The following is a 27,470-nucleotide window of genomic DNA, read 5'->3' as shown; positions in this document are numbered from 1 at the left end:
TTCTGTCAGATGTATGAGTGTTGGTCAAGCTAGAGAAGCTGTTTGCAAGAGGACGGTTGATGTTTTGGTTGAGATTGGGCCTGAGCTTTTAAATAAAAGTTTACAGTAGACTAAAGGGCTGGAGCAACTCCATGACTTGCACTTAACTGCTAGCTGACTGCTTAGGCAGGTGGGATAATCCAGTCCTCTGCTCAGCCCCCTCCTAGAGACCCTGCCAAGTAGTGCAGAGCACACCGTGTCAGGGACAGCTGTGTCCCCTTCCCTCTGCCAGCCAAGGTGCTCTCTGACTCGCTCTCTGTACCTTCTCTGCTTGTTCTAAAGATCTGAACCTACATCTTAAACCTTTTCCTTGGTTAAGTGTTTAAATACCCTAACTTCCTTGTTCAGTGGAGCCAGTATCATCTTTGATTCTTGGGAATTTGTCTGCTCTTAGGGTTTCCTTCTTTAGCCGCCTCTGTGCATTTGAATTAATTAATCTTTGGTGAAAAGAAATAGCTTTTTCTAAAATGCTGACAGAACACGTACATGATATTTTTTACATTAAAACCCCTCAGATTTTCACTACAGTCTTTAATGCACGATGTTCCATTATTCACTGCGTAGCTTCTCTTCAAGGAAAGAGTTCTCCTGCTTTCATTACGGCTACCTCAGCAAGGCCAGGTTCACCAAACTACTGCTTAAGGATCTGATTTTGGAACTGCAGGGATGAGAAGGGTAGGGCTGGAGAGCTCCAACGCCCTCCCAACTGAGCAGACACCTCAGCAGAGGCATTATCTCCCTTGCAGAACTGACCTGGCAGGCTGGTACAAGTAAGAGCCCACAGAGAGAAAAGTCCTGTAGCCATCCTAAGAGTATATGCAGTATTTCTTCAACAGTAGTAGTAATGAGAGCTTTCCATTTCAATCATTGATAATATCTTACCGTTTTAGTTCATATCCTCTTGTCTTGTAGAATCCTTTCCCCCTCCCTCCAAATCAAGCCTAAATCTGTTTAAAGTGAAAAAAGAGAGGAAAGAAAACCAAAAAGAAACAAGAATATAGCCAACCTTTTTAATTAGAGTATATTGTACTTCCAAACTGGGTACACTAGAAATTGGCAATGCAACAGAAGATGCAAAGGAATATACCAGTTACTGTCAAAATGACCCTGTACAGCCTTATAATGCAAAAAGCTTTATACAATACAAATTTTTATTAATGTACACAAACTTGACAGAATGATGTTTCAACATAATACAACACGTAAAAAAAAAAAAAAAAAAAAAAGAAAGAAAAAAGTGCTGAGAACTTTAACTGAACTACTGAATGGAAAAACACGCTAACTTTCGTTAAAGAATGCATAGTGAAAACCAGTATGAAATTACCTTTATGGTGGGGGGGATTTTACCAGAACTGTTGGTCATTAGTCGGTAGGGGGAACCTCTGACGAACATTCCTTTCTTTAGCCTTGAACTGCAAACCAATTATTTTAATATGCATGAGCTCTGATAAATACTGTATTCTTTTTCTTAAAAAAATAAAAACCTCCTAACACACTTTTCCTTACAGAGAGTACTTCTGTAACTTGCCAGAAAGAATTACTTTCTCCTTTTCAAAGTGCTAAACAAATTTCCCAGGTATGTTAACCTTTACTATGTGAGATACTGGTATAGTGGAACATGGTCAAACACGTGGCATTCGCATGCTGACAGCTTATTCTTGGAAGTTCCAGCCCTATTTAATCTGCCATTTGATTTACATAAAGTGTCCTACTAATATACCTACTTCTTCCTCCTAGACAGCTATACTTTACCTCTGTCTGAAAAATAAGCTTTTGGATTTGAAAGTATTTGCTCTTCTATGGTGGGGTCAGAGATAGACGCATTGAGTTTATTTTAAAGAACTGGTATCATTTATGGATGCAGACTAAATATTTTCATGCTATTGTGATGCTTGGGAATTTTTTATAGTCTGTCCTCCAGGGGCAGGTACCAGGGGTTCTGATGGAGTAAAGCGTGGCAAACAGGGCCCTGAGTTAGGTAGGTTGTTTATGAAGGTTTATCCATGCTTTGGAATAGATGGCTTTTCTTTACTGCTTGGACAGACACAACTGCTCCATACTCGCTAGAACCAAAACCGTCTGCTGGAATGTAAACAAAATGGTGGGACTTCTCTGTCTTTTAATTAATAATTCCAAAGGATAACCTGCTACTATTTTGGATATTTCACCCTTGTAAATAGCTTCCAGTATGTTAACAGGAGTGCACAGATTGGGATGTCCTCCCCGAACAGGAAGAGTTTGGTCATGACAGTGGAGAACGTTTGGCCATCTCAGTGCAAAACAGATGTAGGAATCTTGCAAATAGGTTAAGTGATGCAAATTTTGCATCAAAAATTATTTCCACACAAGCTGCATTAAAGAACTAATGAAGATTGAGCTATGTTTCTAGTTGTGCATACGGCTACGAGTCCTTGTGGAGCAGAAATGCCTTCCTGAACTGGGGCGTTGCTTTAGTGCTGTCAGTGAACAAGGGGTTGGGTCCAGCTGGCCTGTCATATGCCCCCTTCCCCCAACAACCTGCAGAAGAAGTTCCTTCAGGACAGCATGAGGGTAGGTAGACAGCACATTAGATGTAACTCAGGGCACCTCCTACAGTGTCTTGGCCAGTCAGAGGGGACTCTGACAAAAGCTAGGTCAGACGTTTCCAACATCTGGTGAAAGACAGCGAGGTCCGAATCCAGGAGACACCATGGAAAACAATAATCCATAAGAAAACATTCCTGTGAGTCACATGATAATTCTGACACGTTTTGTATTTCATACTTCCAATTTTAATGCAGAATATTTTTAATCTTGATCTTTCTTCCTGGATATTAAGTTGTCTAAGAAACACAAATCAATTAACAGTCGGTTAGCTTCTCTTAAATTTAAGATCACTCTTGGCATTTTGAGATTAACAAAGGTTATACAACCAATCTGAATTTGCTTCTTCCTGCAATAAAGTGCTACGTATAACATGTAATTTTAATGACCACAAGTAGGAGCGTTAAATAAGTATAAAGTTAGCTTCCTAGCAGCGTACACTCTATCTGCCACTAACAGAAAGGAATCAAGTATTACTAATAACATGGAGGGTATCAATAGGACTGTAGAATTTGCACGTACAATTGAAATACTGAGGGTATAAAAGAGAACTGTATGGTTCAAACAGCATATTTTTATAGCTTTATATTTCAGAGGAGTTACGGGTACCTTTTCAAATAAACAGTCTTCTTACCTTCAGCCCACAGATTTTTTTTTTTTTTTTTTTGCAAGTGAGAAACAAACTAGTGCAAGACTAAAGCACTGTGCAAAACTGCTTTTTTTTTTTTTTTTTTTTTAGTCTGAGTATTTATACCCAGAATTTAGCCATACCCTTTTTTTAAATCCCCTTGTTGGATTTTTTTTTTTCCACCATAGAATTCTAGTTATACAAGTTGTTCCTGCAAACTAAAAGGTAACCACTGCATAATACAGTATGTGTATATATATATATAATATTTATATATATATATATATATAATATTTATATGCCCTTTTAAAACAAAAGATGTCTGCTATGGCCCAGATGCAGGTGTTGGTTACACCTGGGTAACAGTTAAGAGTTGGGCCTGCTGTGTGGGTGTGTAGACTGCACACACACGTGTGTGTGTACATATACACGCTTCTCACTGTCATACTCTCATCCCGCAGTGCTGAAAGCAACTTTTTCCTCATCAGTTCTACCCCAAAACCTCAAACCTTGACAACTGAGTACAAGGCATCAAACAAGTAAAGGAAGCTGCAAACAGTACTGAAATAATGTACCAATCCACCCTGAACCACAACCCTACAGTTCAGGGGGAGATGGAGGGAAGGAGCAAGTGTGTGAAGAAGGGAAAAGAAGAGTAATTAAATAAGCCAATACAAGGGATGTGCAAAAGCAACGTCATGGCACGCTACAGGCAGACTCTCTTTCACACACCCCCACGCACACAAAGCCCCAAAAATAAAATGCATCAATATGTAATCTTACAAGTGCTGATTGCTGTTAAGGACACTCTTTTTCAGCTTAACAAGACAAAATAGTTTCTTAGATAAGAGTACTGGAAACATGCCTCTGAAGGTAGAAGTATGCAGTAGGTCACCTCTTGAAGATTTAATAAAGCAGCTTTCATGTCAATGCAATAAGTATACACACAGAGCCATTTTCTAAATCTTACTAATGATATAGTACAAGTGTTTGTTACCTCTTCGGTCTACGTTTTGCAGCAATGTATACCTGCTGGGTTTGCTGGGGTATTTTTGGTACAGAATATAACTGCCCTCAGACAGTTTCTGCCCTTTCTGTTAGTCCAAGGTAGGCAAGGAAGGAGTGTTTAGGTGAAGAGGCACCTCCCGGTGCAGTCTGAGGTCTGGGTGGATGGAATGTGAGATCATAGTGGTTTTTGGGGAAAAACATTGTTAAAGGAATAAGGTGGGCAAACTCTGAGTTCCAGTATTTGTCAAAGCACAGGGAAGTGCCATTGATGGCCAAAGCTTTCACTGCCAAGTTTGGCTCTGCTCCGCTGCCCTGCGCAGCTGACAGAGCCACTGTTTGCAGAGCCTGGGAGGCAGACATAACGGAGAGGGGTGACAGGAGGTTTCTGGAGCTGTTCACTGGTAGGAGTGGACTGGCTTCCTTGGAGGCTGAATACTGGCCCTTCTTCTCCTCTTCAGAGCAGTCCCCATTCTGGTGCTTCTTCACATGGCGGCTGAAGACAAAAGGGTGGGTAGTCTTGAACAGGCACTCGTCGCAGCTGAAAGTCTGACGTGGAGCATGCTTCAGTTTCTTGTGCAAGTTGAGATTGTCTTTGCGTTTGCAGCTGTAGCTGCACTGGTCACAGTGAAAAGGGCGCTCACCAGTGTGGACACGCACGTGTTCGATCAGCTTGTTGGCGGTCTTGGACAGGTAGCCACACTGGTCACACTTGTAATGGTTGCCAAGGCGGTGCTCTCGGATGTGCATCTCCAGCTCCAGCTGATTTGCTTTCACTGTCTGGCAGATCCGGCACTTGTACTCCATCTTGTAGTGAGTCTTCAGGTGGCACTCCATCGCCGCGGGGCGGTTAGTGGAGTAGATGCAGAATGGGCACCTGGCAACACAGCAAGGAAAGGGCAGGGACACAGAAAAGAGAAGTCACTCAGCTTGAAGACCTGCATTCCTGGTTTAACCCTGTCACTCAACCCCTCTCTGATCTACTAAAGCAGAGAAAAAGGCACTTAGTCCTCCCTGTGAAGTCTCTTTTGAACACCTGGTTTACCTTGACACGTCTCTACTTCAAGGAGGTTTGCCCGTTTAATGGCAGTAGAGCTCACGCGTTCCTAGGAAAACACTGATTCACTCTGAAGGAGCATCCCTTTAATCTTCTGGCTTACCTTGATGGGGAAGATTCTGCAAAGCAGGCCGGGTAGTGCAGAGTGCGTGACTGATTCACAGGTACTTTGTGTAATGACATTCCTAGTGATTGCACGAAGTCACTCTGGCCATTTTTTCCATTAAGAAGTGGTTTAAAGTGAGTGTTTACAGATGAGTATGAAAGCAGCTGTTTAAGTAAAGATGGAATAAACTTGTAATACCACATGTACACCAAAAGCTTAGGATATTTCTTCTACGTGACCTCGAACAATAAGCTTGCTGGGTAGCCTGCTAGGAGCAGCTGAAAGCCAGTTTGTTAGGAGGACTTTTAGGGATTCCCAGTGCTGGGAGACGAGCTAACTGTGCTCAAGGAGAGGGGTGGTTGGCAGCGTTTGCCTACAGCCGCCTCTGCCACAGCAGGAGTTGTTCCTTTGTGGGAACAGGATGTGGGTTCTGCTTACTCACAGCAACAAGTGTCTGGAGCCGGGGGGATGTGGCAAAGGGCCTCACCCCTGGTTCCTGGACCAGGAAGGTCTGAGAAGGCTGGAGGAGGGAAATCTTGAAAGCTTGGAAGGAAGCCTGAGCTGAACAAGCCTGGATGCCAACAAACCCAAAACACACCTGCCGCTTTTGCGTTATGTAGCTGACAGGAAGCTGGTGAGGACAGGTACCTGCCAGGGATCTCTGCCGTACTGAACAAAGCATGCTCCCGTCCAGACCTAACTGGTGAGCTAAGGGAGCAGATCTAGATAAAAAGACACAACTATGGCACCTGGCTACTGCCTTACAGATGTCTCCACTTGCTGCTGATCTGCTTTCACAGGTTAGCAGGTCTGCCAGTCGTGTTCTAGCATTTCAGATAGCTTCTAAACAGAGAACCTCTATCTCTCTCTGTGTTTTCCCTTGCTGCAACTGGTTGCACATTCAGGTTTAACAATCTACCTGCTAAGCGAGAGATTTTTGAACACAGGAGGATACAGGAGGACAAACAGAGAGTACAACATCCGGATGCTTTTCCTGATGCACATCAAGTGCTCTGATCCAGAGAGGGAGCCTGGTGTTGAGGCTGCTAATGTGATTAGCTCTGTTGCAACAGAGGACTCGGCTGTCTGTGCACACATACCTCTCCTGGGCTGCAAGCTCTCTGGATTAGAATCTCAGATTTGACCTGGAGCTGGAAGAATCATGGTTGGGTTTTTTTGCCTCTTCCCCCATAGCAAACAGGAGACAGAAAAATACAATTTACTTAGATCTCTTCAGGCTCTTCTGGATGCCTTTAAAAAAAACACAAACAGCTTTTTCTTAGGTGCAGCTTTCAAGGTACCTAATTATTGAGCTGGGCAGAAAGAACTTATGTAGACTGAGAAGCCTGTTCTGTCAGGAAGGCCTGAGTCATAGGTCATGGTTTTTCCTTGGTAAATAGAACAGATTCTGTGCAGCTTAAACCCAAAACGCATTAGACAACTGGTCTGTATGTCCAAGACAGACATCCAGCCGTCTGGCACACTACTTGTTTCTCAGTCTGGTCATCTTCCCAGACTCAGTCATCACATCTCAAGTGATCACAGATCCCAGTTCATGGAACTACTGAGCTGGAGACCAGATGCGGCCTGGCAAACAAAACTAGTTTTCAAAAGCTGCAGTGCAAACTGGTGGAGCTCCTCGTGGTAACACGAAATGTGGCGTGCTCGTCACCTGACAGTTACAGGGCACAAAAACCATGTTTGCTTAGCAAGAGCAACAGAAGCAGGGAGTCCTGTGCTGAACCCCAGCTGGGCTCGCAGTGGTTCCAGCCTCTTTTCCTGCAGCAGCTGGAACAAACAGAGACCAGGGCTCTTGGGTAGCGTCACACTGCCTGCCTACAGAGTGCAAGCCAAGCAGTCATGCCTTCCCTCATGGGCCCGACTTTGACATAAGGGCACACTCATTCCTTAGAAACACTGCTCTGCACCAAGAGACCTCAAAGGGCACCACCTTAGCCAAAGTGCTTTTTTTTTTTTAAAAAAAATGAGTATTTTTAAAAGAGTATATTACTTGTTAGATGTGAATTTATACAACAGTGATCATTCTGGGGCATGCAAACCAAAGCAGAAAGCATCAAAGTTATTAGTTCTTGGAGAGGACTGACTTTGCATTAGAGTCTACAAAGGTAATAACCTTTAAGGTTTTAACTTCGTACCTAGTTTCAGGGACTGTACAGGGTTTAGTTTCTTTGAGCCAGGTGCAGGATAGAGCCTGTAATGCGTGCTGGCTTTTTCTCTGATGCCTTGAGGTGTTTGCCAACACCTCTGTGTTGTGCTGCCTTATTGTCTGTAAGAGCCATCACACACTGTCTCCTATTTGACTTGAAAGGGGAAAGGACCATAGTTGGTTACAGCTCTGAGACCAGCAGACACTACACCTGCTGCTCGGTTATCGATCTGCCTTAACGATGCAAGCCTACACTAAAGGGCTAGGCTTGGGTCATCAAAATAACAGGAAGCCCCAAATCTCCATTCTCAGACATTTAACTACCCCCTTCTAATTGCCTTCCTTTTGTCCTATCCTCACAATATTAGAGGTGCTTAACACAGTAAAAGTTTGTGTACTTGCTTTCCTTACTTGAGCCCACCGGTGGGGACAGTGTGGCATTTCTTGTGCTCCAGTAATTGTTCAGGTGTCTTCATGAACTTGTGGCACACATCACACTCGAACATCCGTGTGATCAGGTGGATTTGCAGATGGCGCTCAAACATGTTTTTTGTTTTGCAGACGAAGTTACAAAAAACACACTCAAAGCCTGAAAGAAAAAATAGGAAATAATTCCTTACATCGTGGCCAGATCAACTGCACAGAAGGTGACAGTTTATGTATGTTTAACAGCGTTTTACCTTTCTCTGACTTCTCTTCAGTGTTCACGGAGGTCTGACTACCAGGCACTACAGAAATGACTAGCAGGTTGTTTGAACCCTTGCTTTTTGGGGTTATATCTGCATCTTCTTTGCTGTTGGCAGAGTCACTCAATGCTGACAGCGAAGATGAAGATGGACTGTTAGATTCACTGGGTGTCTTCCTCTCTTCAGCTGAAAAACAGGAATAAAGAACAGTAACTAGTACAGCACGTTAGACAGAATCTCTATGAACCTGCTTTAAATTTCAGGAAAAATATTTAAAGTTAATTTATACATGCTTATAACAAGTCTGAAATGAATTGATTTGTTAAGAAATCAGTCGCACCTCCCTCCTTTTTATTAGAGTTTACAACAACACATCTCTCAGTTTATCCTAGAATTGAGTCTCTGTAATGGTAGTGGGAAGGAAGCATGCAACTCAACCTCTTTATCAGGCCGAAAAAAATCCCAAGAAAACACATTGATTAGCTCAGAGTTCAAAAACCAATGAAGAACTTGTCACTTAGAAAGGAAACAGAGCTTCTGTAGGTTTGTGACGTTGCAACCAAAAGTGCCTATGGTCCAAGCTAAACTTCTCCCACCTTTCTATTTATGTGGGTCCAATGGGTAAATGTGGGAGGAAGAATAATCTCACTCACTGCACTGAGGAGCATTCTCAGTAATGACTGTAAGAGATAACGGCTTGGTCTCAAGGTTTATCTGTTTCTATTAGGAGTTCTTACTGAAAATAATTAAACACACACACACACACACCCCCACACCCCCCCCCATTATTTAGCTGGTTCTAAAGCTGAGTTTCCTTATGTATGCAATAAATGTATGAAGTTCAAGTCCCAAACTCTATCGCACACTAGAAATGACAAGAATGAGCCTTCTCACATGAGAATCGCCATGAGGTAACGAGGCAAGGATGGGCACATTATTACCTCCCACCCACGTATGGGTTTAATCAGAGCTGTGTTAAAAAGAGACTTTACTAAAACTTCATATTCTCTCTGTGATAAAGTCCCCTGATCAAGGGCTCTGCGAACACCAGTACCTATGTGCCTAGCTTTAAACTGATGAGTGGCACCTTTAAGTCTAAGATAAAAATGTAGGAATGCACTAATGAAATCTGATGACCCAAGCTGTCAATAGGGAGGATGACTGGGATATCGTACAGAAAGATTCACTGACCTTGGGGACCACAGTAATAGAAATGGAATGAAATTTAATAGTACAGAGTACAAGGTTATGACCTGAAGGGCCAGGAACAAGAATTTCTGCTACAATGAGGAGTGCTTAAGTTGGGAACAGTCAAGGAAAACAAAAGAAGAATTTGAGCAGAACATGGGATGAATATAAGCAATCAGTGCAGGGGAGCCTTCGAGGAAGGTAAATATGATCACAGAAAGTTATTGTGTGAGCTGTTCCCAGTAGCTGCTGCTATTTTACACTGCCACCACTACTTATTTCATTTTCACCATGTACAGCTGTGATTGTGTATGTTGAGAGCAGGGGTTCTAACAAGAACATATGCATCGAGGGATTGGTACAGTGAGAAAACTGTGTTTCATATAAGAAAAGGCTCGATGTACATTTAGAGGGGAGAGGGTTGCTCTCCATAAATATACCAAGGGAATAAATACTGTGGCAGGAGGGAAGGAAGGTGGAGGGAGCGAGAGGTGGACTGCTGTTTCAGATAAAGGACAGTTCTGGCACAAGAGCAACGTATGTGTATTCTGATTATCAGTAAGACACATGCTGGAAATTTTAAAAAGGTCCCTAATCTTTAACGGAGGAAAATCTGCAGCTGCCTGTCTGTAGAAGTAGTTGCTTTACAACAATTATACGTGTTTGAAGACACAAGCCAACATCCTTACAAACAGGCCTTTTTATGACTTGGTAACATCACAGGATAAGGGACTGGAGTCAAGTGACCCAGAAAATTAATTCTATTTTTTACTCTCTGTATTTTGCCATATGTGTAAGCATTTGGCTGAATCACCAGCTGAATGGCTCAGTTTGACAGGGTGAAGGAAGAACAAGGGGGTTTTTGTCTTTCTTTAAAAGACAAGAGCAGCTCCAACCTTTTAGCCATGATAGGAAGATACAGTAGAGCGCAGCTCAGTTTTGAGCTCCGATGCAAGCTTTTCACATGGCTGCGGGTGGGGTTACTCATCTGCCTTGACTTCCTATGTATGAAGTGGAGTTAGATGCAAACACCTCAGACAGCAGGGAGTAGTGCTGTGAGCTATGCTGGCATAAAAATCCCGTGAGAGTTTTTCAGGAGTCTGTATTTCTGTAGTTACATTTAACTTCTGTATCTGTAAGCAAAACAACTGCATTCTTCTCTCCCTTCTCCTTCTCCACCACTCCCTGTTTTCCCAATCTTATTCCAGGTAGGACAGGAAAAGCAATTTAGCAATGGAAAAAACTGTGCTGGATGCAATTCAGGTTCAGTGTTGTCAACACAACTGTTGGTAGTTTGTGGCAGCAAAATGCTTCTGCCTGGTGTTATAAGAGAAATTAATTAAAAGGATTGTATTTTTCTTCTCCTTAAATTATGCCAGACTTCATTAGTTGGCCTAAGCATATGGAGCTTGTTTGAAAACTGCTACTGCTCTTATCTTTGGCTATTAAGTGAACAGAACCAGGGAGAGAACACATGACTTGTTCTGTTATTTAATATAAAGTTACATTTATGGTATTGCTGAATCGCAGTGTCAACTAAACATCAGCGTGAAATTCCAAACGGATAGACCGTGGAGGCAAACACACCAAAGAGCAAAGCTCAACGTCTTATGTGTTTCAAACTTACAGCCGGGTATGCACAATTAGCACTCAAAGTCACCTTATCATTGCTGAAGTCAAACCAGGATTTTGATGAAATAGTAAACCAGTCAGAAAAACAAATGAAGTATGCTGACTTCAACAGGGGGAGGGGATTTGGGGGATAAGGGGAATAGGAAGTAGAAGGGCTAAGTAGTCCTTCATTTATTTCGCTAAGCTTGAAAATTGATCTACACTACAGATTATTTGCCTGGCTGGAGTCCAATTCACTTCAGCTTTGAGATCAGGCCTTAATTAGCAAGCATTTCAGTGAAAGTAGAGTGCTAATGGGAAGTGTGAAGGTTGCACCTAAAAAGCAAGGAAGAGAGAGATCACTGCAGCTGGGAGAGCGGGATCATCACCTGTGTGCTTGCTGTTGACATGAGCCTTCATATCTGCCTCCTCCATAGTGACAAAATCGCACGCTGTGCAGCAAATGGAGAACATCCACTGCTCTTTATCCACATGGAGGGACATATGACTGACAAACTGGACATTCATCTCCGTCTCAAACCCGCACACATGACAGCTGCAGGCAGAAGGGAATTCAAGAGTAAGAAACATTAAAAACCAAACCACAAACAGAAGCATATTGCCTTTCCCTGAATTTGCAAGAAAAAACTCACTGCACAGATTTCGTCTCTTCCTCACTGTTGAATGTTCACTGCAAAATTCTTTTGTCTGCTGAACTGCCTTTCAGCTGATGGCCATGCCAATGTGATTAAGGGCAGGCACAATGCAACAATCCTGTACATGCTATAATGACGCTAAATAATCATAAAGTTAATTAAAAACTACAGATTCCAGATGCTGCGCATCACCTAGCTGATTCCTTTGGGCAATAAGAGGCATTGCAGCTTTGCCAAGATGTTTAGTACAGCTGATACACTGACAAACGGAGAGCTTGCTGCACACTCCAGGAGTTATTTTCAAGCCCTGGAATGGTTCCCATGCCAAACTGGGATCTTGTGCAAAACTGCCTGGCAGTTTCAGTGTAAGCAAGTAAAAATGGGTTCAAACATTTCTTATGCTTGACTGGAAAACAGCAGCCATCAGCTATGCAAATAATTAGCAGGGACACAGATTTCACGGCCAGTGCATAAACAGAGTGATACTGAGATGGAAAGGACCCTTTAATTTAACTTTCTTTGCAGAGTCCTCCTCTTGCTTTGATCAGGGCATTAACATTTAAAACAAGCCCCAAACATTTTAGAAGGTGTATACTCTAGGGAACTATTTTGCTTTCCCAGGGGGATGAACTAGATAATCTAATCCAGCAGGTCTCAATTTATTTCTTACTTCTATGATTTTGTAATTAAATCTGCTCTTGGCACTCTGACTAAAAGTAAGAGTGATTTGGTAATCTGCTTGGCCACTAGAGTGCACATCACAGTTTGCAGAGCGCACCACAGCGCACACAACAAGGAGAATGTCCAAATATCCATTTTATCTGGGCAATTCCTTTTAACATTTCAGGCAAATCCTCCTGAAGGTTTTCTTTCTTTCATCATGTTGGTTACCGAATGTAGACACCTCTAGAAAATGGAGGAAATATGTATTTCCATACAATTCTTATTAGGCTTTACTGTTTGATTTCATAGATTTGTCTGAAAACAATGGAGCTGTTAGAGGCAACTGGAAACACAGTGCTTTAGATCTGTCGTGAATCTGTGTACACCGTGGGATGCTTCCAAACGCAAAACTTACACGAACGCTGAAAAAAACCCAAAACGTTCAGGAGGCTTCCAAGAGGCCATCTGCCTCACAAAAGCCGTTTAAAAAAACCAACGCCACACCAAAGCCCGGAGTCTTTCCCAATGGCTAGCCAAGTCAAACAGCACGAGGCAGCCAGCTGGGTTCTGCTGCTTAGCCTGAGTCAGATATGGGCAAGACAAATACTTTCATCGCAGTTCCACCCTGCAGCACCAGAAGGGTGGCCCTGTAATCCGCCCTTAGCAGGCAGGTAAGACATTCAGATTGCAGCGTCTGGTGCACAGCCCTTGCCTGGGTCCTCACCTGTAGTAATAAGGGTGCTTCTTTCCATCGCTGCCTTCAGAAGTGACAGCGCTGACAATGTCCTCAGTGTCTGTACTCACCAGCTTCACAGAATGGACGGTCAGGTGCTGGTTCAGATTAGCACGGCACTTAGCAGCATAGGGGCACAAGTGGCATTTGTATTTTCTCTCTTCTGAAAAAGAAACAGAAAACCTTAAATGTACACTTCATTTTCAAGCAAGCTATTTTTAAAGCTGGCAATAACCAAGTATGCATTCCTCTGGGTTTCTCCAAGCAGCTTTCAGAATGAGGTACTTCAGAAGCTCGACATTTTGGAAACTTATAGGAGTTCACAGCAATTACTCAGAAAAAACCCTAATTTGGAGGTAGTTTAGGGCTAGTTTTTTTAACTTGCTCTACCATTTGTAGCCAGATAATACAAATCTTTATAAACTGGAAAACTGGGGCAACTGCTGCTCTGAGAGCTGCAGCAGAGCCAGTAGAGAAACAGGTCAGTAATCTACAACTACTTCCTTTACCTAGCATCTTTTATTTGATTTTGGGGTCCAGTTATTCTTGAAGTTGCCCATGTGATCACTTGCAGAGAGTTGATGGTTGATGATTTTGTATTAAAATCTGAGGGTGGGGAGGAAAGGGAATGCTGTATCATTAGGCCAGTTCCAAACACAAATGAATGAAAAACACTCACTCAAAGCACAGTTGAAGAAATTAAATAAATTCATCATGAGTCTCTGATATGCTTCACAACTTAAACAATTTTAAATAAGAGTGATTTTATTTTAAATTAAATGTGTCTAAATCCTGGTGGCACATTTTTTATACATGCCGGCCTTTATTTTGCAAAGAGTTGATTAAAATAACCAAACATTACATCAGCTTTTACAACCTTTCCCTCTGAGGAGCTGCTGCTCTAGATTTGAAATATAATGCTACAAGTGCTAGGGGCAAGGCATTCAGTAGAGCAGCTTCCGACTAAGAAAACCCCACAACTCCATGGAACAGAGCATGTGAAGCTCGTCTGCTTGGCTCTACTAGATGGTATAACACACACTGGCATTACATCAACATATTTTTCAGCACTGCATCAGAAATTTGTGCTTTTAAGTCTTATTTTGTACAGTGCACTTCAGCAGGCTGACAAGGTGCATCTTCCATATCAAAACTCCGGTAGTCTCAGTTGACTGGAAGCTGATCACTTTAAGGAGGCTGGAATGGGGTAGAACAGCCCCTGTTCCTCCCACAAGAACTAGATGATGAGAGCAAAAATGAATGACAGGTATTGAATCCTTTCAGTTTCACTGGATCTGAAACACCAAGGCCAAATCTTTTGTTGTTCAGTGACCTTTAAGAAGCTCCTCAGGTTAATGTAAGAAAGGCTGGACCTTCTCTTCAGAACTCCATTAACAGGCTTGGTTAACCAGTTGCTATCTACAGCCTGGTCTACTGGAACCTGGGCAAACTTGAGTTTACATATTTTGTAAAAACATGTAAAGTAGGCTGTAAAGAAATAAAATGTTTGTTAACTCCCGATCCTGACTCTGGTCTAAGTGCAGGGAGCTGAGGATGGCTCACACACTCTTCCATTTACCTTCTTCTCCCTTCCATTTAAAGAAACCCTGACAAACCACAGATTTCCTCAGCGCTGTACCAACCAACCAACCAACCACAAAGCATCGGCTTACCTGTGTGCAGCGAGAGATGCCGGGACAGAGTCTGCTGTCGACCAAACACTTTTCCACACACGTCACAGGGAAAGAGCTGGTCATTAAACTTCCAAGATGGCAATCCATTTCCCACCTCCAGCCCCAGCTTTTCTGTTTCTACGCCAAAAACCACATGAACAGAGAGTCATATTTTAAGAACTCTGAAGACTTGCAGATTTCATTCAGTAGAGTCCTGTAGGTGTCGTATAAAATGCAACAACTCGGCTGCATGCTGTGTGATCTTGGCAGATGAGTCCATGTAAAAAGAAAACTCCCAGTGATGGAAAGGGAATTAATCTTTCATACAGCACCTCTCATACATACTCTAAAGCAGAACACTTAGTTAAATTGCTCCAGACATAGTCAAAGAGTTAAACCAGATTATGTAAAGAGAGCAAGTCAAGAGTAAGCAGGGCGAAGGATTAACCTCTGTTTTTGCGGAGAGACCACTCCTTTGGCTTTTTCACTCACCCACCTTCACCTGGTGCATGAAGAACGTGTGGTCTCAGATGGTGGTCTGTTTTACACTGGACTATTACTCATTGCTAAAGAAAGGTTTCCAAACCTTTTCTCTTCTACTGATGCAGAATTTTTTGCTTCATGAGCAGGCTTACATTGAAGGAGAACAGAAGATGGCTCAGACAAACGTTAAACCAAGAGGACACAACACACCAATGAGGGGGTGGCATCCGGAGTAAGCTCTACCCAGCACGTGCTGTCCTCAGGCATCAAGACCCCCAGCAGCTTAGAGGGCCATCCACTGAAAAGCTGAGACCCAGAGCATGCCATTATCTTTGAAGCAGTGTTTTTAATTGTTTCAGGAACAGAGAGAGTCTGCCATACAAAAAAAAGAAACTCTAGAGAGCACAAAACACAGACAGGAAGGCACTGTGGAAGAAAGTAGAGAGAAAAGGACTGGGAACGAGGAAAAGAAATAAAGGTACACAGTGTTCAAGAAGTTAAAAGCATGGCCAGTTTTGATCTGGACAGAAGGGAGCAGAGAGCCGATGAAGACTGGGGATAGCAATGATACTACTTAGCTCAATAAGAGAAACAGTATCAGTGACCCTTGCTCTCTGCAAGGGTCCTGTTGTCTGAGGAGATGGAACTGCTGTTGTAAGAGGTGCACAAAACTGAAAGGGTACTCGGCAGCTTTCCAAACACAGTAGCCAGTGGTGAGGGGGCTTGGTTTAAGGCTTACGTCTGGTAAAAAACCTTCTATTTCTACTGGAAAGGAGATGCAACACTCAGAGCACCTTTTTCTAAACCAATGCTGCCTGTGGGATTGCTGCCCAGAACTAGCTCCACCAGGGCATGTGTGCATATTGTGACGGAGGAAAACCATTTGACTGGGATTTTCAGGTAAACAGAGACAGAGGAGCTGAGGACAGGAGTACAGAAACATCTTATAGAGTGTAAATTACTATTGTAGAGGACAGCACAATCCAGCACAATCTTCATCTGCTGAAGCACTGAGGAATTAAGTGCTTGGGGCACTAATCTCGTTTGGGGCCGAGATTCCACACAGCAATCTCAGCAAGTTTAGGGATGGTCATATTTGCCAGCCCCTTTTCAGCTGCTTGTTCCTTTGTCCTGTGATTCTGTAATATGTTACAATATTCACCACACCAGAGGAATGACGGAGCACCTCTGAGTGCTACCACCCAACAACACATTTTTCTTAGAAGAATTTCTAGTTAGAGAACAAGTTCTGCCTATTCAAAATAGTCATTCTGTGAAATTAAAAAGGAATACACCCCCCCATCCCCTAAGGGCTGTAAGTGACCCATAACCTCCAAGAACTGCAATAAAGAAATACCCTTTTTGTTACTATCCCTGAGTTCAAAACAATGGAAAAATCTGACTCTGTACTAATGCTACAGATATTTTAGCAGAGCTTTTTGAGTACATAATCAAAAGAGGAGTATGGTAATAATTATAAGAGAAGGTCACAAGGGTGTAGGCTGCTTCAATATGGTCACAACAAAAATGAATTAATTGGGACATATACGAAACAAGCAGGCTCAATTAAGTAAACAAGTCTCTTAACAATTCACTTCAGCATTAGTCATCACCCCTCTTTTATCTCTTAAGAAAAAGAAATAGAATATCCTCTTCCCTATGTGGACATACAGCTATCAGTTCTGGGAAGCTCATAGAAGATACAAAAATATCGGCTAGTGAAAGCTAGTCCCTTGCAAAAGCAGCTGCATATTCTCCATTGATGCAAAAGAGGATACTGTAGGTATTTTGAAAAGTACTTCTATTTAATTTAAAGATTGATTCCTGGAGTCCAAACTACAGTACTTCTTTCTTCTCTTTTGACTGAATCTTCTCTCCGTAGCAAAGCGCTTTTTCTATTCAACAAACTTTTTAGCTTGTTCATGGCAAACCAGAGTTGGTCTCTGTTGCAACAGGACCCTCAGCACTTCGTGGAAGATTTCTCAGCTCCAAGGGAGACCCCCTACTTCCACCCAGCTTACCTCCTGGGCAGCTTTTCTGCAGCCTGGAAACGAGCTCTGTGTCCACACAGTGGTCCAGAATCTTCCCAGAACATACGCAGCAACTGATTTCACAAGTGACCCAAAGAATCAGGTGAATCAACACCCACATTCAATCCTGGGGCTGTCTCTAATTAAGGCCAGGGAACGGTGTTTTCTGAAAAGTGAGTACGAGTCAAATGACTCTGAGACCATAGCATTGGTTTGTACACAGTGTTCTCTGTGTATCTCAAAGCACTCTACCAAGACAGTCAGCATTGCTACCGATCAAGAATACCTTACACAGTGGCCAGGAAGAAGATGGACTGAGACCAGATAATGTTAAATAATAAATCACCGCTGTGAGAGATGTCCCACAGAAAGCCATTTTTCACCATGACATCCCTACACTAAAATGAAGAAAAAAAAAAAAAGAAAAAAAAAAAGGACTTGATACATGATTTCTGCTTTAAATGTATAGTCCAAAGCAAATTCTAAAACTTCTGTTAGAAAAGCATACATGATAAAATAATATCGAAATTATTACAGAAGTAATAGACTGCATTATGGGTTCTGGAGTTTAAAACAAAAAATGCATAGTCAAACAGAAGGCCTCCAAGTTCTTCAGTACATCATGAAAAAGTCATAGAAATATTACGACTCAGTATATTACAGGCTAGTAATAAAACTATTTTGAAATAATTTTGCATAGAAGTCTTAAGAGTTAAAAATTTTATGTAAATGTAAAACTTAAACCTTAATGAAGTTTAGCGAAATACATCTTTATGGATGCCTTTCCTGCCCTTCTGCGTCACCTGGTATCATTTCCCTGCTAACCCCAAGTCAACTTTGTAACAACTAGCTGTGTAAAGCTGATCATAGAAGATAGGGTTAGAAACTATAAGGGCTGTCACCATCTGTATTTTCCCTGAGGTGAGGATAAGTTGGACATCAACTGCAGAAATACTGTTCTGTCCCTGCTCTTGCTCCTCCAAATAGATTAATTTCTGGTAAACAAAGCCCAGCAGCTTGAGAGAGTTACTATTTACCCCTTTCCTCTAACTGTTGGGCATAATTCTGAACATGTATGTATTTTCAGTTTTCACAATTAGTTTATAATGTTTCTTCTCTTATCCTCAAACTGGTAATATCAATATGGAGAGTGCATTAACCACCCTTGCTGAAAAAAGTCTTTGGCCTGACTTTTGTCAAGAAATGCTGAGAAAGTATACCATATCTGGTTTAGGCTGTAACTGAAGAAGAGAACAAAGTGTGACCTGAGTAACTGTCCAGAGTCACCAAAGCAGCCCCCATGCCTGCTAGTAGCTGTCACGCACAGAAAGTTCCCTGGGGACTGGCTTTGGACTCTAATACGTGGTACTTTGATTACTCATTTTCTTTTACTTAGCGTACGTATTTTTCAGTTACTGCTTCACAATACTACATTATGTTTTAATATATAGTTCACTGCCATGCCTACTTTCCTATCTTTGTACTAATAACAGAAAGAATGAAACCACTATTTAACTGAAAAAGACAATGTTAAGAAAACAAAAAGTATGCTAAAGTGTCATCTAAAGAAAACAAATTCATATTTATAACCTTTGCTGGTTTAGTGTCTGCTCACACATCCTGTAACTCTCTTAAAGAGGTGCTTCTCTGTTTCATCTTCACACCTCCATATACCTCAGAAGCAACAAAATCCACAAGGGCAGATCCTTATGGTCACATGGAATCCTACAGATATAAATTAAATAGATTGCCCTTTGCAGTAAGTATTCCTTAAAGGGGTGGAAGTGAGAGGTGCTGATGAGTCTTAACAAGGAAGGTCAAAATTTATTATCTCTCCATTCTTCTGGAAGTGTATGTCATATTTATACTTCGGGTTATTCAGACAGTTTGACACCACACAGATGGTCAAAGGAAATCAGGTAAGTAATTTTGAAAATGAAACGAACAGAAATCCTGTGAAGGAAAAAAATACACAGTGGTGGTTAGACTATTTTTAACCAATCTCTGAAGAAAACAAGTTAGATGTCTAGAGGATCTGGTGACAGAATAGCCACTCAGGGTGAGGCTGAGAGCTAAGAGGAAGAGATGGCCAAACTCAGAACAGGAGGTGAATTGGGAAAAGGTAGATGATAGCCAATACAGAAAAAGAGGAAAGGAAGCGTGCAGTACCTCCCTCTTCATATCCAGGGGATAAAACTTGATGCGAAGAGTGCGAGATGCAGAATGAAGCTCCTATAGGAGAATGCATCTAAAAAAATTCCACCAAACCAGAAAATGAATAAACTGACTGAGAAACAGTGCTGGAAAAGGTAACCTGGTTTCTGTGAGCTCTACCAGTAATGCAGATGTCCCACAGCAAGGCACCTCATTTTGCTATGAAAGGACATTTAAACAGTCATCAGGCAACTTTTCGTTACTGCCAGCCTGTCCTTTGCAATCTTTTGAATACCACACATTTACCCAAAAGGTAAATATACTGTATGCAACTCTATATGAATGTCTCAAAAGCTTTTTCCATTTGTAAGGTTATTTCTATTTTGTTGGATCTAAAAGAGAAAAAGTTCAAGAAGTGATTTTTTTCAGAAACAAGGTATTCAGGTCAGGCAATCATGCAAACACTGCCTTAAAAACATTTACTTGGACAAAGAAATTGTCTGTCTTTCTTCTGTCTGCATTCATCTATGCTATTATAATGTCTTCCTACTTTCTGCAGTGTTCTCATCATCAAAGATGAATTTTATTGCTTTGGAGCCTTCCATTTACATGTGCATCTATCACCTCTGGCAAGCACACTGTATTTAAAAATTGAGAACTCTTTTTGTGAAATGTGTAATTAAGGCTCTGCTGCAAGCTTGTTTGCCAAAAGCCTGCGAAAGGCTCACAAGCTCAAAAATATATTTATATGAAATTTCAGTGCTCCAAATCCTATATATCTTACTCCCTTCCCAACTTATTTTCATGAAGGTTTTACTTGTAGCACCAGAATTCTTATTTCTAGTAAGTCAGTTAAAATAAACGGTGGAATCCTTCCAGACACTGTAGTTCCCGAGTAAGATATGTCTTGCAACTTATCTAAGGTATCTGTGATCCTAAGTGGTCCTGCAGTTTTCATTTGTTCCTGCCAGCATCACAGCAACCTGTCTGGTCTTATTTTAGGATGTGTCTTTTACTTTAAGCAGACTCATCCACTATTAGCCAGAGCAACTGCTCTGCAACTGCTTTTTTGGCATATAAATTTCCTACATTCCCTGTGAAAATAAAAAGAAGAAAGAAACCTCTTTTTTTTTGTACATCAAGCTTCAGCTGGAATTGCAAGCTGGTTTGCTTGACCCCTTTGTGGTGGTGTTTTGTTTTTTTTTTAATCTTTTTGTAGCTATGACAAACAGTCAGCGCTGTCCCCTCTAATATCAGTTCAGGGGCATCTGTTCAGACAAACCTGAGTCCCGCTGTGCGTGCTGTGGGCTGGCCAGAGGTGAGCTTGCACCAGCCTGGGAACCACCCAGCGCTGGCAACAGAGCCCCATGCCCAAGCAAGCACGTTCAAAGCATGACCAAAGGAAGGGTCTACGCAGCCATGCTCTCAGTCACAACATATGGCAGGCATGAGAAGTTACTTGGAGGGAATTAACAATAATAACAAAATTTCACACAAAATTATTGCTCAAATAAAAGAACCCTAGTTCCACTCGTGAGTGTGACATATACCTTCTGTTTCATAAATCCTGAAAAATTGCACATAGTCAGATAGTCTGACAGAACAACTGCACAGAGGTAGCAGAGAAAGTCTCCTCACTAACTAAAACAACCTTACCAGTGCTATTATTTTTCCCTCAAATGTTTTTCAAATAGCTAACATTACTATGGAGTATGGTAAAAAGCAATAATGTTATGATAATTTAAAACCCTTGATATGGAAGAAAATAGAACCCAAGTGAATCCATCTATCAGTAGCATGGTGCTTAAGTTGCTCTTTCTAAAAACATCGTGTAAGTTGGAAATATTTCAATAAATAGCATGCATGGCCCACAAAAAGAAACATTAATACTGTGCACAGAAGTATTCCAAATGTCCAGTGATAGGCAACAACACTTGAAAAAGTCACTGAGAAGTGATAAAGATGTTGGAGTTTGTGAAAAGAATAAAACCAAATAAAAGATGAACTTTAAACATGCCTCCACAGAAGAACACGAGAAAACAGGAAAGCCCATTTCACTGCTAAGACTGAGCCTGTTGCTCAAAGATGGACAGTCAGAAGCAAGGTGAGAAAAACAAAACCTGAGCCAGGGCAAAGACAAGGTACGGGCAGACTGACTTCAGAACACAAGGCCACTCCCCACCTTCTACCTTTGCACCAAAACTAAAACATATTTTGAATTTACTCAGAAGTCTTCTATTGTATAAGTGAACAGTGAGGCTTATGATAACTTTCACCTGCATTATAAAGCTTTGAGATTTGCTGTTATTGCCTGTATTAAGCTGAAAACATAAGAAAAAAAACAAAGAGAAAAAATCCCCAGTTCAAAACTTAAATCAGTCTGTGTAAATTCTGTGCAAGGTGGCTGGAGTTGCACATGTTTAAGGAATCCTAAACTTGCAATGATGTTGCAGTCATTTCTTGAAAATTATTTTTACGTGTACACTATGACATCAACTTGAGGATAACACTGGACAGTACCCTCTACTCCCCCCAGATTGTATTATCCACTGTACTGCTCTAGCATAAAGCATAAACAGGATTGTTTTGGTGGTAACTTAATTCCTTACACAGCAAGAAAAAATAGAACCATGTAAAATTCCTGACATAAGCAAAGTAAGGCCCTGAGCTGTGAATTTACAGGCCAAAACCAAGTAGTCATGGAAGCTCCCGGGAGCTCACTGCACAGGCTCCAGGAGTTCTTCAATCACTCAGTTATCACAGTAAAGAAGGTCACTTTGGTTTCATGACTATACATGAAATAATGCAATATGGCCTAGATGGAAATGGGTTTATTGTTTTCACTGAGGGAGTTGAGACATTGCAAGAAAGGGATAGAGAAAGCACCAACAAATTTGCTCCCTCAAAAGTGTTTTTAAAAACTGACCTGATCCTTGTTGGCCAAGAGACCAATCAGCCTTTTCAGTAGCAAAGAGCTCCAGCATCATAACTTCACTTTTTTTGGTTATTTAGAAGTAACAGTTATTGTAAATAAAAGTTAAATTCTATTGTCAGAGAAAAACCTGATAATGTGCTCCCCACCTTTCCTGTAGCCCCTTTCATTACTGGCAGGCCGCTCTAAGGTGTCCCTGGAGCCTTCTCTTCCCCAGGCTGAACACCCCAACTCTCAGCCTGTCCTCACAGGGGAGGTGCTCCAACCCCCCCTGATGATCTCCATGGCCTCCTCTGGCCCTGCTCGAGCAGGTCCGTGTCCTGATGTTGGTGCCCCCAGAGCAGGACACAGCACTCCAGGGGGGGTCTCACGAGAGCAGAGTAGAGGGGGAGAATCCCCTCCCTTGAGGGGACACACTTCTCTTGATCCAGCCCGGGACACGGTTGGCTTTCTGGGCTGTGAGCGCACACTGCTGGCTCACAGTCAGTTTTCCATCCACTACTACCCCCAAGTCCTTCTCCGCAGGGCTGCTCTCAATCATAGTAACTGTAAGACATGCTGTAATGAATTCATGTAAGTTCTCTGTAATTCACTCTGTAATTCACAAGCAGGTGGCCCTCACATTTAGCTTAACCATTTACACTGCTTGTAACATCTATTTTGGGTGCTACAACACTGAGTTCACATGAACTTATGAAAGTATCATTTGCTCCTATTGTTATTTTTACACCACAGTTAATTGATTTCCATAATTCCAATAGGTTTCTAGCCTTTTAATTGCTTTCCTACAATTATGCCTAAGACACAGTTCCTAAGAAATCCTTTTAAAAATCACTCAGAGACATCTGTGCACATTTAGGACCACTATGGTGTATGTACAAATTTTCATGTCTTTCTTTTGTTTTTGTCACTGTGCCAATTTCTGCTTGCAAGTCCACCTGAAATTGGGGCTTTTCTTTCATAGAGAGAAGGTAATAACACATCTAGGGCACTCTGCAGAGGCTAAAACTAGTACTCCCCATCCAGAATTCAAATACAAATAAAGACAAACCGGCCTTTCGTCTGCATTTTTCTTTTCAGCCTTCTGCATCCTCTTTAGTGAAGCAAAAGCTGCAGTACTAGAGAAACTGGAAGCTGGTGACCAGAAACCTCTGCAGGGGAAAGCAAAATAAAGCCCCAAATGCAGACCTGAGCTGACTGCATTAACACAAAAGAGTCAAAACTAGATGAAAGTAACTGCAAACATCCAGGCAGATCCACCTTTCCATGTTTCAGCAAGCTGCCAGGGAAAGGCACCTCCCTTCACAGTACGTGGTTGCTGCTGTAAAAGACCAAGTTCTCACTACTTTTACTGCAGATTCCCCAAGTGATAAGCAGTGAATCTGGCTTTCCTTGAAGCCCTTAACTCACTATTTTAAGAGATCTACGTCTCTCCTTGAACTCTCTCTTATCACAAGCACATGCTTCTACCTGAAAACCACCCTCTCCTTCCTCCTGCACTTCTGCTCGGGTCCTAGTTGCAGTCAGTACCCCGACTGCCCCAAACTCAACTAAGGCACCCAGCAACCAATTAAGCAAAGTTGTACCCTGATTGAAATCATGCTGTAGAAGAAAAAAAAGACAACCCTTCTCTTCAGCTTTGCTTAGATTATTTTTAAACAATGGGGTTTTTGTTTTGGTGTTTGTTTTTGTTGTTGTTTTTTTTTTTTTTTTTTAATATATCTACCTGTCCAAATAGCCTGATGCGTTTTGCGTTTAATTTACTCTAGACAGACAAATATTACAGAAGACAACCTTGTACAAGATAAAATAGGTGAGGACTGGAGAGTCCCAAGGTAACTCTAAAAAGAAATGTCAGGAATGATGTGTTCCAATTCCTTTGCAGAGCGAGAAAAGTAATTCTAAAACCTGTCTTTCTATTTCATGTTGAGCTTGTGTCTGGAAAAGTTTCATATTCGGGAAACAGTCTAACTCAATGCTGATGTTCACTTTTACAAAAGATTCTGATATTAAGAAAGACAAAAGGATATGAAACTACAGATGGGTTTGAATAAGATGCAGTCTAAAACACAGCATGCTGAGTATTTATAAACCAAAAGCCTCATCTATCAAATCTCTTTCAAGAGGTTATTTAATCGCCATTATAGCTTTGCTACTGAATTTATATCACAGAATTAGAGCTGGAAGGGACCTCAAGAGGCCATGCTGTCTCTCCCTCACCCAGAGGCACAGCAGCCACACACTAAACATACCTGTCAGTCCTGGCAGATGCTTGTCTCGTTTATTTTTTTAAGAATCCTCCCATGACAGAGGTTCCACAGCCTCCTATGACTGTTGTGCCAGTGCAAAACCACCCTGCTGCTAGAAAGTTTTACTTCGTGTTCAACTTAGATGTCCTCTGCTGTCATTTAAGCCTGTTATTCCATATTCTGTTCACATGAACATAGGTGAGGTTTATTCTTTTTCTCTCAAAGCTGTCATTTTACATATTTGAATACAATTATGTCTCTCCCCTTTTCTTCTCCAGACTTAATAAACATAAATTCTTCAACCTTTATGCACAGCTCATGTTATCTAAACCTCTGATCACTACTGTCCTCCACATTGTTCTCAGATTACAGAGGCCAAAATTGAATTCAGAGCTCCAGCTGTAGAGCAGAATTACCACATGTGCCTTACAGACAACATTCCCCTCATCTCAGCCCGATGTTTGCCCTTTCTGCAACGTGTACAATGTCATCTCTATATACAGTGTCTGACCAAGACTAATACAGATCCCTCCCTTCAAATTGCACTGCCTGGGCATTCATCCCTCCCCTTTCTTTGTAGCACTCATCATTCCCCCAGGCACAGAATTTTGTCCTCACTGAATTGGCTACTATTTTCCAGACTGTTTCTTCAGTTCCTCAAGGTAAGACTGAACTCTTAATTCTGACCTCTGAAGTGCACCTCCATACGTGGTGTCACCAGGACATTTAATAAACACACTTTCTCTTCTGTCATCCACGACATTTATACACGACATAATAAAAGGACTGATTAACACCAGAGCAAGCACAGAACCACATGGTCCCTGGGGTTTGGCAGCTACACTTAACCACTTAATTATAGATGTACCTACTCTCAGTTTCCCTGCTTACTATGAGCCTGTTGTGGGTGGCAGCACAAAAAACCTTACTCAAACTCAAGAGTTCAAATTTCTTCAAGGACCTGGCAACAACTATTGTTAGGCTTCTTTCCATACAAATCTCCAAGTTGGTTACATTTGTCCTTCCTGAAGCCAACTGCTGTTATTTTGCTGTTTTCCCACCTTCCTTTCCCAAAACTCACATTCTATCTCTCCATGGCCGTTCTTCACCAAGTTGCCCCCTCTCACCTGCATCAAAACACAGGTCCCAAGAACCTGCTGGACAGCTTTGTGTTGTCCTGAATTCACCTGCCAGCAGAAGACAAGTTAGGCAAAATCCCACATATCTCATTCTGTACTTTGGTTAAGTGTAGCTGCTCAGGAAGCCCTTCTCAAATTCAACCTCTACTTGTGTTATATATTTACTTAAACATATTGATAGTGACAATTATTTTACTTTTTTAAAAAAAATCACTCTCTGTTGAGTAACTATTAGAGACCCAGAAAACATATCAAAAAAATTATAAGAGATGCCAAAATCTGCTCTGTTTGAAAGGGTAAAAACCCCAATTGCTAGTTTTATTTTTCCATGTGGCATGAAACAGTTACCTTTGGCCATTTTGCTTTGGATTTTATGTGGATATTTCTTAACAGCTTTTGGTTTCCTGGGTTTAATGAACGGGGTCTAGTCTGATTTTATTCTGAATGAAACCAGAAGGTATTTGTTCTGAGTGAAATTACTTTGCTCTTCTGTCCTTTACCAGGAGGTTGATCCTGCTTTAGGAGAAACAAACATAAAAGGGAAATTAAATAAAAATAAATATTTTTGCCTGTATGAGAAAGACTGCACAGTATTAGAGGGGGAAAAAAAAAAGTTACCCTGTAAAAAAACAGCCCATAATAAAACAAGGATCACAAATAGATCAAGATAGATGTCAAGGGCCTCTCAAGACAGCCATTAGCCATCGACCTAAATGTGTATCTTTCTATTTGTCTATTTTAATTAACACCTTTCATCTTGAAGGTCCTGTAAATAATTGGCAAAATAATTAGTGCAGTGACTTCACAAGAAAAAAGAAGTTAACTCTGTACGCCTGTAACAATTTGTGCAAAGTCCCGCTATTTAACATGTGTTGTATTGAGAGGGACTGGCCAATTCACCAGGAGTTTCATGTGTTCCTCAGAAGGATCTGATCACATTCCCCTTAGTTGCTGTGGGAATGGCTAATAAATACAGATTGTTGAGAAAAACTAAACCATATACAACTACGCACATGCTGCACATTTCACTTGTCCTATTTTAGCCAAAGAACGCACTGTGCATATTTGAGCAAGAGGCAATTTGCTGATCTGAAATGATCTGTTCTGCATAATAATATTTCCAGTTCTGAAAGGGACTTGTTAGTTTTGAAGACTGTGTGGCTGCTCAGGACATAGTCACTATCGCCGTATTGCAGATCTGCAGCACACATGCACTAGATGCAAACCTGCCTGGCAGCAGACCCAGAAAAACCTGCAAAGGAAATGTAACGTTGTAATCAGTTGCAGCCGCGTTGGTTATGATCCCATTAAACGAACCAGAAATTTGGAACCCTGTGCTCAATGACTGCAGTGCAAAGTGGTTGTCAAGGCAGCTGGGTGCTTAGCAAAAGAAGGCTGCACCCAGGCAGACGATCATGGGTATCTGAAGACAGGATGCGATAGATAAAAAACACGACAGAGCCAGAACCACTGTCACACAGTTTAGCGCTGAATTATGTTGAACAAATTCTGCAAAATCTGTCTTGCTTTGGAGAACTATGCCAAGCACAGCCCACTTCTATAGAAGTCCAACTATCTCACCTTCCTAGAATCACTTTCCACAACTTGCCAGCTAGCTGTCTCTTGCTATCAGACTTCAGAGAGAAACCACGATGGCTGAGAGCCCCTGGCCTTCTAGAGAATGCAAG

General features: G+C 41.7%; 1 protein-coding gene across 1 annotated transcript in view; it reads right to left on the bottom strand.

The window, feature by feature from the left end:
- Positions 1-3,270: 3,270 nt before the first annotated feature.
- The window catches only part of ZNF827 (zinc finger protein 827), an 87,882-nt gene continuing 63,682 nt past the window's right edge, over positions 3,271-27,470 (bottom strand). The window contains exons 9-14 of the mRNA XM_026866958.1: positions 14,796-14,933; positions 13,114-13,285; positions 11,460-11,626; positions 8,266-8,457; positions 7,997-8,174; positions 3,271-5,132 (exon numbers count right to left, since the gene is read on the bottom strand). Coding sequence (XP_026722759.1) covers positions 4,325-5,132; positions 7,997-8,174; positions 8,266-8,457; positions 11,460-11,626; positions 13,114-13,285; positions 14,796-14,933 — 1,655 coding nt within the window. The 3' untranslated portion in view covers positions 3,271-4,324. The remainder of the gene's footprint in view (positions 5,133-7,996; positions 8,175-8,265; positions 8,458-11,459; positions 11,627-13,113; positions 13,286-14,795; positions 14,934-27,470) is intronic.

This window comes from Athene cunicularia, unplaced genomic scaffold, assembly GCF_003259725.1.
Source record: "Athene cunicularia isolate RWA unplaced genomic scaffold, athCun1 SCF_1, whole genome shotgun sequence".
NCBI classification, from domain to species: Eukaryota; Metazoa; Chordata; class Aves; order Strigiformes; family Strigidae; genus Athene; species Athene cunicularia.
Note: the sequence above shows the minus strand (reverse complement) of the source record. Positions and strands in the feature narration are given on the sequence as shown.